Consider the following 13,454-nt stretch of genomic DNA (forward strand, 5'->3'; position numbering starts at 1 on the left):
CAAATTCCTCTACTTAATTCCTCTCATTTTCCCAGTTCAACAGTTCAGCACATGCACGACAAATTCAGATTCATGCAAGTCAAATACAAACTTGTGCCGGCGCTAATCAAAGCGTGTGAGCGCCTCCTCGCTGCTCCCTCGCCGCCAGAGCAGCCTCGGCTCTAAATGACAAAAAAAAAAAAAAAAATCTGAAATGTAAATGCAAACCTCAGCTCCCGCTCTGAAATTACCTCCGCCTCCACTCTGCTGCCAAACATTGGAGGAGGAAAACTTTGACTGTGGTGGGAAAAGTGTGCGGGCTTGTCACCGCACTGTCACTCTGTCACTCCTCTCATGTCGGCAGTGTGAGAGAAAGCAAAGCACTTCTCCGACTCCACATCATTTGCCGGCGTGTGGAGGTTGTCAGGAGGAGGGTTCGTGACCCCTGAATCCTGCACACGGTTCCCAAACACCTCATTAAATTTCACAAATGCTAAAACTATGGATTTGTGTTTTGTTTTAACCAGAATTTAACGGTTTAATTTAAAACTGCTGAAGGAAAGCAGCTCTTGATCATACAGAAAGCTGTTTTCATTTCGTCAAACAAGGACCTAATATGTTTTTCTTTATGTGATAATTCAGTCTGAAGTGTGTGCTGAAGTGCAGGGAGAGATAATTTAGGGAGGAATAGACTCTGAAAATGAAATGTTTCTGCTTGCAGTATTTTCATAAACTCATGCAGACTAGCAGTGGATTTGGCTAACGTTAATCAACTTGAGCCGCGACACAAATACGACACAAAACTACACAACAACATGGTGTTTTAAAAATAAGGCGTAACTTTAAGGTCAGAATATGAATTTAGGACAAACTAGCACCTTTTTAAGAATTTCCCAGTTTGGGATCAATAAAGTAAATCTATCTATCTATCTATCTATCTATCTATCTATCTATCCACCTGTTTCCTGTATTTATCAGTTAATATGCAACAATGAATGCCACCTTGAACCTGAAAATTATTTTTTATAGAGACAAAAATGACCCAGATTTAAAAGTGTGCTCCAACATTTTTGGGTGAAATACCCTTTTATCGACTTACCCAGACTGAGACAAGAGACCGTTTTCACCTCTGTATGTCCAGTGGTTCAAAACATGTTTTTCAATTCCACTGTGTAAAAAAGACAGCTTTGGAGTTGCTGTAAGGTTTATTTTTTTACTTTGACGGAGCCAGGCTAACGACTCCCATAGACTTCAAGTGTTTATGCTAAGCTAACATGAAATGCTATCCATAGGAGCTGAACCACTGGACGTCCAGAGGTGAAAATGGTATCGAACATCTTGTTTTAGTCTGGGGAAGTCGGAAAAGGTGGATTTTGCTGAAAATGTTGGAGTATTCCTTTAAAAAATGAAAAGGAGCAAAGATTATATACCTTACATGCAGTTAGCGCATGTAACAATCAAGTGTGACATTTGTTTTATTGAATGATGCATCAAAAGAAGGTTCTTAAAGGTGTCCATATTAAAAAAATAAAAAAATAAGGTTGCACACTTGAAAAAAAGCACCTGAACACTCGTCAAGTCATGCAAAGTACAAAGGAGTTTCAGCGTCGGAAATAAAACCTCGTGACTTGGCCTCCGAGGCAGGAAGTCACTTGAACTGCATGTGCATCACAGTTTGAACACACATATTAAATTTGCCTGCCACCATTTTTTTTTTTTTTTTAGCTCTCAAGCAAAAAGAGGAGAAGTGTCACAAACTCCAAACTCCATGTCACTTTTTTCCTTGATTTTGCTGCACACGTGCTGGTGTATAACCCAAATCCTAATTATTAACACGCTGCTCTTCTTCTCTTTTTTCTGTCTGTTTTTTTTTTTTTTTTTACCCCTGACAGGTCTGAAGCAGAGGCACTTGGGATACGAAGAGGTAAGAAAAAAATAAATAATAAAGTAAATGGGAAAAAAATAAAAAAATAAGCAGTACTTGTGTTCAGATCATGCTCCACTTAGGGCTTTAGATCGCCCCGGAGACAGAGGAAGCGATTAGTCAGTGCTCTCTCTCTCTCTCTCTCTCACTCGCTCGCTCGCTGTGTGGTTTGACCTCCTGCGGCGGGAGGAGATTGGCTGAGGATGTCAGCGCTCCCCCCCTGCTGAGGAGAGAGACGGGCAGAGAGAGGGAGAGAGAGAGACAGGTTGAACAGAGGCTTTTGTCTTGTCAGATAGGTGCACACACACACACACACACACACACACACACACACAGCTCAGCATATCAGAGCCTGACAGCCCGCGTTGCCTTCCTGGGTCCATTAAAACTCTGAAAACTCAGTTTGACTTCCAGCTCCTGAAGTCTGACTGCTGATGGAGAAACGGTGTGTGAAGAAGAGCTTTTAATGCATTTGATTTATTATCACTTCATTTATTTATTCATAAATACACACTTTGCTGCTCTTTTATTATGGCTATCACACAATTGTGATGCAACCTGCTGTCTATCCAGCTCTGGAAAGTGTTTTATTATCATTTGCTGTTCTTAACTAGCCCTAAAACCTTAACTAGCCCTTAGTATTCAATCAATTCGTTGATTAAAGGAAAATTAGTAAGTTATAATTTCCATAATTTATTATTTCAGTCATATATCAGGTAAAAACACCAACAATTGTCTGATTCCAGCTTCACAAAGGTCAATAAGATGCTAAGATTGTTTTCCTTTTCTGTTTTTTTGTTCATATCTTTGTAAAATTAATAGTTGTTTTGGCAGCTGGTCAGTCTAAGGAAGCAATTTGAAGAGATCACTCTGACCTCCACTCGCTTCCCTGTGTACATTAAATCACAGCCCGAATAAGTAATCCACATAAATGAAAATGAAATGAATAATTTATCTCGCAGCTCTGTTGTAAACGCCGGGTGTCTGGCAGCTCTTTCCCAGGGATAAACAAAACAAAACAAAACATTTAAGGTATGCAGTGGACCTCCTGGTAAATGATGTCATATAGGCATACACCGAGATTGTGATTGGTCAACAGAAGGCATGGGTAATGAGCTGCCCTGCAGTGTGTGGGACGGCGGCCAGCTGACTGCAGAACAAGATAAAAACAGTGGCGGCACACCGTCCAGATTCATCTGTAACAGCAGCACCGAGCAAGTCGCCCCTTTTTTGGCCACCGCCTGCTGACTCAAACATGAATAAGAGGGCTGACTGACTGTTGAATAAGCCCATTAAAAGGAAGAGCGTACACTGTCAGAAACAAGGGTACAGTAGGAGCCCATTTCTGTCCTAAAAGGTACAAACTACCCGCTATAGTGCTGATTATTGGACCTCAAGGTGATTTTGTGGACCTTTTCAGAGGCAAAAAGGTCCACATGTGCACCATTTCCTCTAAATTTTAAGGTACAACATCAGGAGACTGCATTTATCTGGTCAAATACAATGAGTGAATGAATAAATAAATATTTAAGGGGGATTTGAACTTGTAGGCTGTGGTTGAGTCGCCTTGAAATGAAATTAAGATTAGATTTGTGGATTTGAAAAATAGGTAATGCAGTTGCATGCAGTTATAATATTTGAACAAGACTGCTCTCTATAAGGTACAAACAAAACAAGCCGCTGGACCCCTAAAGGTACAAATATGTGCTTTATTTTCTGAGAGAGTAGTACTGTTAGGTGGTGAAAAGCTCCAAATAAACCTCAACTTTTCAGACATTAATCGTAACAATTGCTCTTTTTTTACTGTTATAAAAGAAGAAAACCGCTGAATATTCATGTCTTCACAGTAATTATATCTAAAACATTGCAGTTCATTTCACAAAAATATGATGATGTTTACGTGTTGCACCTTTAATTGGCAACAGTTACATGTCGGTGTTGCTCTGTGTAGAGCAAGGCACTGAGGTCAGGGGTGCGACGCTGCCGGGACGTCCCGCCCTGCCGCCGTCTGTTTACCGTCTCCACCTGCCGTTCTCTCTCTCTCTCTCTCTCTCTCTCTCTCTCACTCTCTCTCACTCTCTCTCTCTCTCTCCCTCTTTTGTCCATTTCTAGTCTTTCTTCTCTTCTTTTTCTCCCTCAATTCCGTATCCTTTATTGGCATGAGTGTCAAACAGTATTGCCAAATAGTGAAGCTAAACTGAGCACCAATAATCTTAATTTACCTAAAATATCTCTGTCTAATCATCACTTACTTATGTTTTTGATTGGATTATCGTATTTTAATATTACTCTCACTTTGGCAGTAGCAGTGTTTTAGGTACACTGTAAAAAAAATTGACTCATTTTCATTTGATTTCTTGATTTAAATCATATTTTTGGTCAGGTTGTGCTGTGTTCTCCATTTTAAGTCATTCAATCTCATCTTCAGTGCTAAAACCTTGTTTTTCTTCCATCAAAGTAAAAAAAATCTGCCAGCGGGATGAGATAATCCCACTTGTTTCCAGCACTAATCCACTCAATTGCATCATCAAGTGTTATCTTCTTGATCCTTGTGGCTGATCTGCCTTATTCTGCCGTGTTTCAGCACATTTACACTTGTTGCCTGTATAATCCTGAACCTGCACTGCAAGCAAGTGGGATTATCTCATCCCACTGGCAGATTTTTTTTTTTATCTGGTTTGAAGGAAAAGAAGATTTTAAGACCAAATATGTGTCCCGGTGACATGTAAACATGGAGATTTTTGTGTGAGTGCTGAATTGGGATTATTGTCAAATCGAATCAGGTTGGAGCCTCGTCTCCTAAAAATGACATTGTTGTACAAATAAACTGCATTCTCCATTACATTTTGAGGGGAACGTAATTTTATTGTGGATTATGTTTGTTTGTAAAATATCACAAGAACATTATTTTGTAATCACTTGGTTTAAACGGTGCGGATTCCAATGCAAAGCGATAGTGGTGTTTTTCGTGTTTTTTGCAAATGTTACATTACATAATATTACATTCCTGTAAGCAATTTACGCCTAAACCTAACCTTCCCCTAACCTTAAAGGAACAATGTGTAGAATTTACAGTGATATTTGGGTAGAAATGGAACATAGTATTCATATATATTTTTTTATTAGTGTACAATTATGTGGAAATCAGAATCTGTGCGTTTCCTTTCGCTTAGAATAAGCCATTTATATCTACATAGGGAGCGGGTCCACTTCCGCTAGGGCCGCCATGTTGTGCTGCCATGTTTCTACAGTAGCCCAGAACGGACAAACCAGACAGGACCTCTGGAGAGCGCCTTTCGCGTTTGTGCAAATGCACAGGTAGATCGGAAGTCGGCTAACGAAGCCGGGTATAAATAGTGTGCCGCACGCAGGCTTGCCATTTCGTCTTTCGAGGACTGGAAGAGAGTGTTTTGAGAGTTGAGTGTGAGAACTTTGATAAATGGAGGATCACACGTATTATTCAGCACAAGAAAGAGCGAGGAAGGGCGAACCTTCCCCTTCAAAGAAGCGAAAACGCGAAGAAGCCAAACGACTTCGAGACAGGCGAAGACAGAAAACACGAGTAAACTTCGGCGTGGCCTTTCCCAGGTGGAAATCACTCATGAGGGACAGACGACAGACAGTTCAACAGTGACGCCGAAGTCGCCTGCTTTCTGCTTGACAGGTAATGTAGACTCTCTGTGTAACTGCTACGTTACGTGGTGTATGCTTGCTTTAGCTTGAACCTGGCCACGGGGATAACGTTAGTTACCAGCACAAGTAGCCCAAGTTACCATGTTGTCACTGTTGAAAAATATTTACGAAGCCCCCTGCCCCCGGGGATTAGTCGAGAAGACGTGTAAATGTTTGTCCTGGCGTTACAAATCCATGCCCACGCATCGGGTGTGCCATCGGGTTTGCAGTCCATGGGCTCAAACTACTCGGGCACGAATTGGTAATCAGGCGGTAGGCACAGAGTTCCAAACCCAGGGCACAGATTTACGCGTGGGCCTTCTTTCCCGCAGACACCGGGGGGCTCCGCACAATATCATGTTTTTAGTTGATTTAGTTATTTTGATATGTTTGTAGAGGAAAGCCTGATCCCCGCAGATGACATGATGGCACTTGTATGGCACGCGAAGGCCTCCGTAGCTGCTCCTCCTCGGTCGGAAAGGGAGGGGGAGCGAAGCGGGGTGTTCACTTGGTTGCAATCTGCAACGTCAGCGCTAAATCTTACATACTGTTCCTTTAACCAAGTAGTTTAGTGTCTAAAGTTACAAAAATGGCTAAAATGCCACCCAACATGATGTGATATACAAGATATCTTGATTAGAAGCATATTTTTGATGCATCAGAAACAAACACAATCCATGACAAAATACATTTCCCCCTCAACATAATTAAGAAATGCAGTTTAGTTGTGTGGAAAGGTAATTTTCAGGATAAAGGTTAGCATCAGCGAGTTTTTTTTTTTTTTTTCTCCCCCTGTTCGTAACACTTTTAATTTTATTATCTGTTTGCTTCTTCTTGAATTATGCCTTATTCTTTAATGCAGTTGCTCTATTGTTAGATGGACTGTATTTGATTTGCTCGCCATTCGGAGACGCTTCGGTAATATTTGGCAACATCACGCCAATAAAGCGTGTTTCTTTCTCTCTCTCCTCATCTTGACCTCGCGTCCCATCACTCGCCTCTCTCTCTCTCTCTCTCTCTCTCTCTCTCTCTCTCTCTCTGTCCCTTGCCCTCTCTCTCTCTCTCTCTCTCTCTCCTCTTCAGCTGATTTGCGGTCTTGAATAGACGCTCTTGTTCCCGGCTGAGAGGAGAGGAGGGGGGGAGGTAAGAGCTCTTCCTTGATGGGGAAATAGAGAGAGGGAGAGAGACAGACAGAGAGAGAGAGAGAGAGAGAGAGAGAGAGAGAGAGAGAGAGAGAGAGAGAGAGGAAGAGAGACGGTCATGGGACCCTGTTTGCACAACCTGACCCATGCGAGTCATATGAGCGATGAGCCGGGACGTCCCACTCCATGGAGAGCGAGGGAGGACGAGGGAGAGGAAGGAGAGGAGGAAGACGAGGAGATTAGAGAGGGGAAAGATGGAGGATCTGGCCCGGTGGGTGAGGGCAGCGGGCGCGGAGTGTGTGAGGAGGTGCTGCTGGCGTTGCTGTGGCGAGGAGGAGGAAGAGGAGGAGGATTACGGCAGGAAATGGAGGGGGGAGGAGGAAGAAGACGAGGAGGAGGAGGAGGAGGAGGAAGAGAGGGTGGAGATGCAGGAGCTTACCTACAGAAAGAGCAGGAGTTCCACTTCATTGCCTCCTGTTGAGGTAGAGAGAGTGTGTGTGTGTATGTGTATGTGTGTGTGTGTGTGTGTGTGTGTGTGTGTGCCCTGCTCTACTTTAAAAAATGTTCTTGGCTGGTAAAACAGCAACAGGTGGTGGTTGTGGATTTGGGGATTTGCTTTGGAGCGTTTGGACATCATTTTCTGCTCCACAAAATAGATCATTTCTACATGATTGCAGTGAAAGTGGCTCGTGAATCCTGCCTTCATGTGTTTTTGTGTGTGACCCAAACAAATTCACACGCGGTGTTTTACATGCCGGACATCAAATACACACGCAGGATCGGAAACGAAACACCTGCCAAGCGCCAAAAGCCACTGAAATCTGTGTGAAATGGATCTGATTCAGCGGTCACAGTGGCTGTACACTTTTTTTTATTATTATTTTCGGTTCGAGGTAACGAATCCCGCGGCGCTTCCTGTTGAATCCACAAACATGACCCGCTGTCAAACCGTGAGCCTATACAGCTTGAGAAGCGAGGGCACGCCACTTTGTTTACTGATACAGGAAGATAAACCCCCTCAGGTTCATGCCAAGACTAATAAACCGTAGAATTGAAGGAGCACTTTTTTTCAATGCCTGTATTGAATCGGATGTTTTGATGTAAAATGCCCATTAAAAACACAAACCGTGGAGAGAAGCGCTCCTGTGTTTTGAGTTTTGAACTGCAGAGGCATTTCTGAGGTATTTTCTTTGAGAGCTGACATCAAAACAAGGTGGGGTCCGACTCAAAATGAGCATTAACCGGTCCCATCGGTGTGTTCTTCACCTTCTGCGCTTTGTTCAAACCTGCAGAAATTTATTTTAACTTCTAGCAGAGATCCTGAGGTTTCCAAAGATCCCAAACATGAGCTGCTGAATTCAGGGAAATGCGTCTAAAATGATGCATAAGACATGGAGATCTTTTCTGTTTGATGTGATGCTGCAGCCGTCTTTGAATATTTCGCTCAGTATATCGGTGTGATGGAGCTTCAACGTCTCTGCAACAAGATACACAATAAGGATGGGACTAAAAAACTGCCTTTAAAGCTCCTTAATGTGAAATTTAAGGGACATATGCGCTTACAAAACCCCTTAATTCTCCTTTTGCAGGTGCCTCAATAGCACTTCTTTCTTACCAGACGAATAACCGAGGAAATGCATCTGTCATCCTGGTCAATACATGGGACATCGTGCGTAATAGCATCCTCTTTAGGTTCAGTTATGCTCTGTTATATGTCATGTTATCCTATGAAAAAAACACGTGATGTAACGGCTGAGTGTGTTTTCAGGAGGAGCAGTTTCGAGGGGCCCGAAGTCGCCTCGGCACATGAATAATCATGCGAAAACTTTGAATTCAAGTGAGAAAAATAAAAAAGAAAAGCAGAAAAACACCTCCTGCGACGACGACGGCGATGTTCAGCCGGGTGATCCATTAGCTCTTATGAAAGCTCGCGTTCCCACCCTGCCTCCATCCGCCGTCTCTCTCCAAGCCATCCGCCCACCTCGCCTTCACTCTCTCCCACAGCTTCGGTTTGATGTATAACACACAGAGCTGATAAAAAAAAAGGTGATAAAAAGACAAAAAAATAAAAAAAATAAAAATAATAAGGAGAGTTTGTGCAGATGAGATTAAATAAAATCTCCAAGGGGTTCATGAGAGGGAGCGCTCCTTTCTGTCTCCTTGCCTGAGGGTGGAGTTCATGTGTTTCCCCCCCCTCACTCATGATATTGTCACATTCATCATTGCATGGCAGCTGCAGAGCACAATATGCACACTGTGAGCGGGGAGTCTTTCTCTATGTATTTAAATGTGTTGTGCTTTGCGTGGGCAGCCGGGACTCTCAGTGTTGCCACAAGCAGCTCATGTGTGGGCAGTTTCTAACTTTTTAAGGGGATTTTTGAGTTGTTTTTTTTTTTCGTGAGATGTTGCAAAAAAAAAATGAAAAGAGCATCAGAGGTTGAAAAAGGTCTCCCTTCTCCGGCTCGCAGCTCAACGACCCGTCCGACCCGGCCTACGCCAAGCCCCAGCCGCACTGGTTCCACACCCTGCAGGTCCGGCGGCTCCGGGTGCAGCGGGGCCGCAGCAACAGCGACCCGCTCGGGGGGAACAGCTTCGAGCAGGACTTCCAGTGGGTGAGTTGTTTTACTAACACGCATTTTGTCTCGTGGGTTAAAATCAGCTAAAATCAGATGTTAAAAAAAAAAATCATCATAAAATCACCTCACATGACCTCCTGTAAAAGAGAGCATCTTAAACAGAGACATCATCCTGCACTAGTGGCTTTAAATCAAAATTTTAACCAATAAAACCTTTAAACATCCTCTCTCATCCACCCGTCCCTTCAAAATAAAATTGTGATTTTTTTCCCAAAGTCACATCCTGTTGGCTTTAGACTTTAGACCCGCCGAAACTCTGTGTTTCAACAGGAAATACATCAAATTAAGAAAATAAGAGTCCTTTTCATTGGCCTTTTAAAGACAGAATGAGTAGGATTTTCTTTAACATGTATAGACTCATCATGAATTGTGAGCCACTAGAAGTGTGTGTTGGTGTGTGTGTACTGTTGGCCTATTTTTTCCTAGGATGGCGACGTTACGTTTAGCTCAGCCAGGGAGGAGGGGCTAAAAACCACCGAAACTAGAGTTATGAGGTTCTCCCATGACAGCAGTAACATATGTGTTTTTTTTTTTTTGTTTGTTTGTTTTGTTTTTTGTCTCCAACAGAAAACAGGTCTGCAGTTTGGAACAGCCAACTCCTACCTGAACCTGGAGAAGCTGGGAGAGGGAGCCTACGCCACCGTCTATAAGGGAATCAGCAGGTACAGCCAGGCGGTCACTTCTTTAGAGCGCAGAGGTTTCATTTCATTTTCATTTAAGTTGACATGAGTCTTTTATTAAAGGTCAGATACAGGCCAACAGTGTCAACACTGCTGCCAGTACAATGCAGCTGACCCCAGACATTAAAAAAAAATGTTCACAATTACCTTTTAATAGGTAAATAATGCTTAAAGTTGACGCAAAAATACCGTTTTTCGAACTTCCTCAGACTGAGACAAGATGTTCGATACCACTTTCACCTCTGTACGTCCAGTGGTTCAGTTGCTATTTGTAGCATTTGGTGTTAGCTTAGCATAAAGACTTGAAGTCTATGGGAGTTGTTAGCCTGGTTCTGTTTTAGAGCAACTCTGAAGCCACTTTATCGCTTAATTAGACGCAAATGAACTTCTATTAAACTGGCACATGATCCAACGTGTAAATAAGACAGTTTCAGAGTTGCTGTAAGGTTTATTTTATACACTTTGACAGAGTTAGGCTAACGACTCCCATAGACTTCAAGTCTTTATGCTAAGCTAACACAAAATGCTACCCATAAGAACTGAACCACTGGACGTCCAGAGGTGAAAATGGTGTCAAACATCTTGTCTCAGTCTGAGGAAGTCGGAAAAAAGGGGGTTTTGCCCAGATGCATTTTAATGGGTTTCAACGGCCAGTTTTGTGTGTTAATATAGCTTCATATTTTCCATTACATGGCCTATTGTATTAGAGCTGCAAGCTTATGAGCAAATGATTAATAGCTCAAATTATTTTCTCACTGTAAATGGAGAAATGTAGGTAATGTTTTCTTTTAAATCAATTTCTCCCGACAAAGTATCTCCAAACCAACCAAATCAGAGGTTGTGTGATAGATGATGACCAGTCTGCAGATATCAGAGAGACTTTTTGTTTGCAATATGCAATCTCTGAAGCATGCACTCAGGGTTATCATTAGGTTAGGGATATTTTGATACTGCAGCTGTTAACAAACACAAAGCTCGGATAAATCCAAAGTCAGATACTGTCCATTGAAACATCCTCCGTTAAAATGAATGGCCTCTGATCTCTGTTGAAGCAGCGCGGCCGGACGACGTGAACATGCAGATTGTTTTGCGCAGGAATCCTCCCTGGATCCATTAACCAGACGGCGGTGCGGTAACAATCTACGAGCTCGTAAAGTTTTTACACAAGACTCGTTTTATAAGGTCACTTCAGCGTCCAGGAGGCACATAGACCTCTGATTATTTATTTATTTGTACTTTTCCATGAGAAAACACCGGAGGAAGGAGATAAAGACAGAAGAAATTAGAAACGGGTGCTGATCTGATGTGGAAAAACAAGAGTCTACTTCGAGGAAGCAAAAACCTAATAGATAACTAATAATTGACGACAATACCCAATGAGGAAGGAAACAGCATCACAACAGCAAAGATACAGAAGCTGCCAAAGCAGAATGATTTAACCCTTTGAAACCTGGAAAAATTCACTTAAATTCTTACAAAAAAAGGGAGAAAAGGCAATTAGCAAATTAACAAGAAATGACTGGAAAATTAGCCAGAAATTTGCAAAAACTTACACGAAAATGACGAGAAAATGACAAGAAAAAAGGAAGAAAAAAAACTACAGCATGAGTCAGGTTGTGCAAGAAAACTACAGTATTTAAAATTATTCAGAGAAAATTACCAAAATTACTATTAAACTACTGGGGGAAAAAAAATAATAATAAATAAAATAAAATAAAATAAAAAATACAAAAAATGGCCAAAAATTTCACCTCAAAAATAAAATAATAATAATTTTTAAAAAAAGTGAATTTTGCTCTTGGGATAAAAAAAAAACAAAACAAAACAAAACAAAAAAAAAACCTTTCACAGTCTGAGCTTGTTGCCGCTGGTCTTTTGGGATTCAGAGGGTTAACTGGTGGGAAACTGACTTTCTTGGCGCCTCGGTGTCATTGGCTCACAAGCTCTGATTCTTGATATAATGACGACGCTGCGATGATGCGATTCCCTTTGAACATATTTTAATATTTTACAGTGACTTTTTATATGTGTTTCTGTTTACTCCGTGCCATGGAGATTTACTGCAGCTCGTGCGCCTGTCAGCGGCTCACGTCAAAACTTCTGAGCCGCTTTCTGTGAGATCTGCTGGGCAGCGAGCTAATGAGCCAAGGAGCAATTAATTAGATTTTGGTGCTGATCTGAATCTGGGATTTCTGCCATTTGAGCTCTAAATATGAAACAAACCGACACAGAGATGTTGTTTGTGTGCTTGTACATGGGTTTTTGTGCGGTGTAAGGAAATACATTTTATTTAAATATGAAGTGACCGGCGCGGTGTGTTTGGGTGTCACTCTGCGGTCGGGAGTTTGTGCTCTCCAGCTTCTTCTCATGTATTGTTATGAATAATAGTTTTTTCCCCCGTGGTCTTATTATGATACTGAGGGGAACACTAAACACGTGCATATCATCAAATTTAAAGTTAGTATCATATATTTATATTTAATTAACAGCACCAAACGGATCTGTACTGGCCTTAGTTCAAAAAGGTTCATCATGCCTACTTTTCACATGTGAGTTACTGTTGTTTTTCAGGCAAAATCAAGGTAGATAAAGGTAATAAAGGTAAAATAAACATCTTCTACCTTGATTTTTGCCTGAAAAAAGTACCAGTAACTCACATGTGCTGGCCTTAAAAACAATATGGGCTGATGGATCATGATCATGGCTATTTTTTCCTTTGTATATTTTATTATGTCTCTCTCTCTCTCTCTCTCTCTCTCTCTCTCTCTCTCTCTCTCTCTCTCTCTCTCTCTCTCAGGATAAATGGACACTTAGTGGCTCTGAAGGTGATTCGTATGAAGACAGAAGAGGGTGTGCCCTTCACTGCTATCAGAGAAGGTGGCACACACACACACAAACACACACATATACACACACTGATGTATTCTCCCTCTCTCTTATTATATCTCTCTCTGTGTCTCATACACACACACACACACACACACACACACACACAGAGAGAGAGAGCCAGAAGCATCTGTGATCTGCATTAATCCATCTCTGGTTGTGCTGTATGTGTTTGTGTTTGTGTGTGTGTGTGTGTGTGTGTGTGTGTGTGTGTGAAGCCTCCCTGCTGAAGGGTCTGAAACACGCCAACATTGTGCTGCTGCATGACATCATCCACACCAGAGAGTCGCTCACCTTCGTCTTTGAGTACGTGGTGAGTAAACGACACGGAGCCCGTCTGCGACTTAAACCTGCAGCTTTTTATTATTATTATAAAGAAAAGAAAAGAAAACAGGCGTCTGCAGCTACAACTGGAAGCTACGGACGTTTCCGAAGATAAATGTCCACACAGGTGAACAGTGAAGTAATCTGACAGGAAGGGGGCGCTGTTGTTCCAGAGAAAACTCAGCTAAAGCTCCCAGAGTTCATGTTGCTT

At 42.0% G+C, this 13,454-nt stretch overlaps 1 protein-coding gene across 1 annotated transcript in view; it reads left to right on the top strand.

Moving 5' to 3' along the window:
* cdk15 (cyclin-dependent kinase 15) overlaps positions 1 to 13,454 on the top strand; it is a 68,576-nt gene that overhangs the window by 12,621 nt on the left and 42,501 nt on the right. Inside the window, exons 2-6 of the mRNA XM_030074750.1 lie at positions 1,872 to 1,903; positions 9,186 to 9,329; positions 9,921 to 10,015; positions 12,831 to 12,910; positions 13,138 to 13,232. Coding sequence (XP_029930610.1) covers positions 1,872 to 1,903; positions 9,186 to 9,329; positions 9,921 to 10,015; positions 12,831 to 12,910; positions 13,138 to 13,232 — 446 coding nt within the window. The remainder of the gene's footprint in view (positions 1 to 1,871; positions 1,904 to 9,185; positions 9,330 to 9,920; positions 10,016 to 12,830; positions 12,911 to 13,137; positions 13,233 to 13,454) is intronic.

This window comes from Myripristis murdjan, chromosome 2 (genome assembly GCF_902150065.1).
Source record: "Myripristis murdjan chromosome 2, fMyrMur1.1, whole genome shotgun sequence".
Lineage (NCBI taxonomy): Eukaryota > Metazoa > Chordata > Actinopteri > Holocentriformes > Holocentridae > Myripristis > Myripristis murdjan.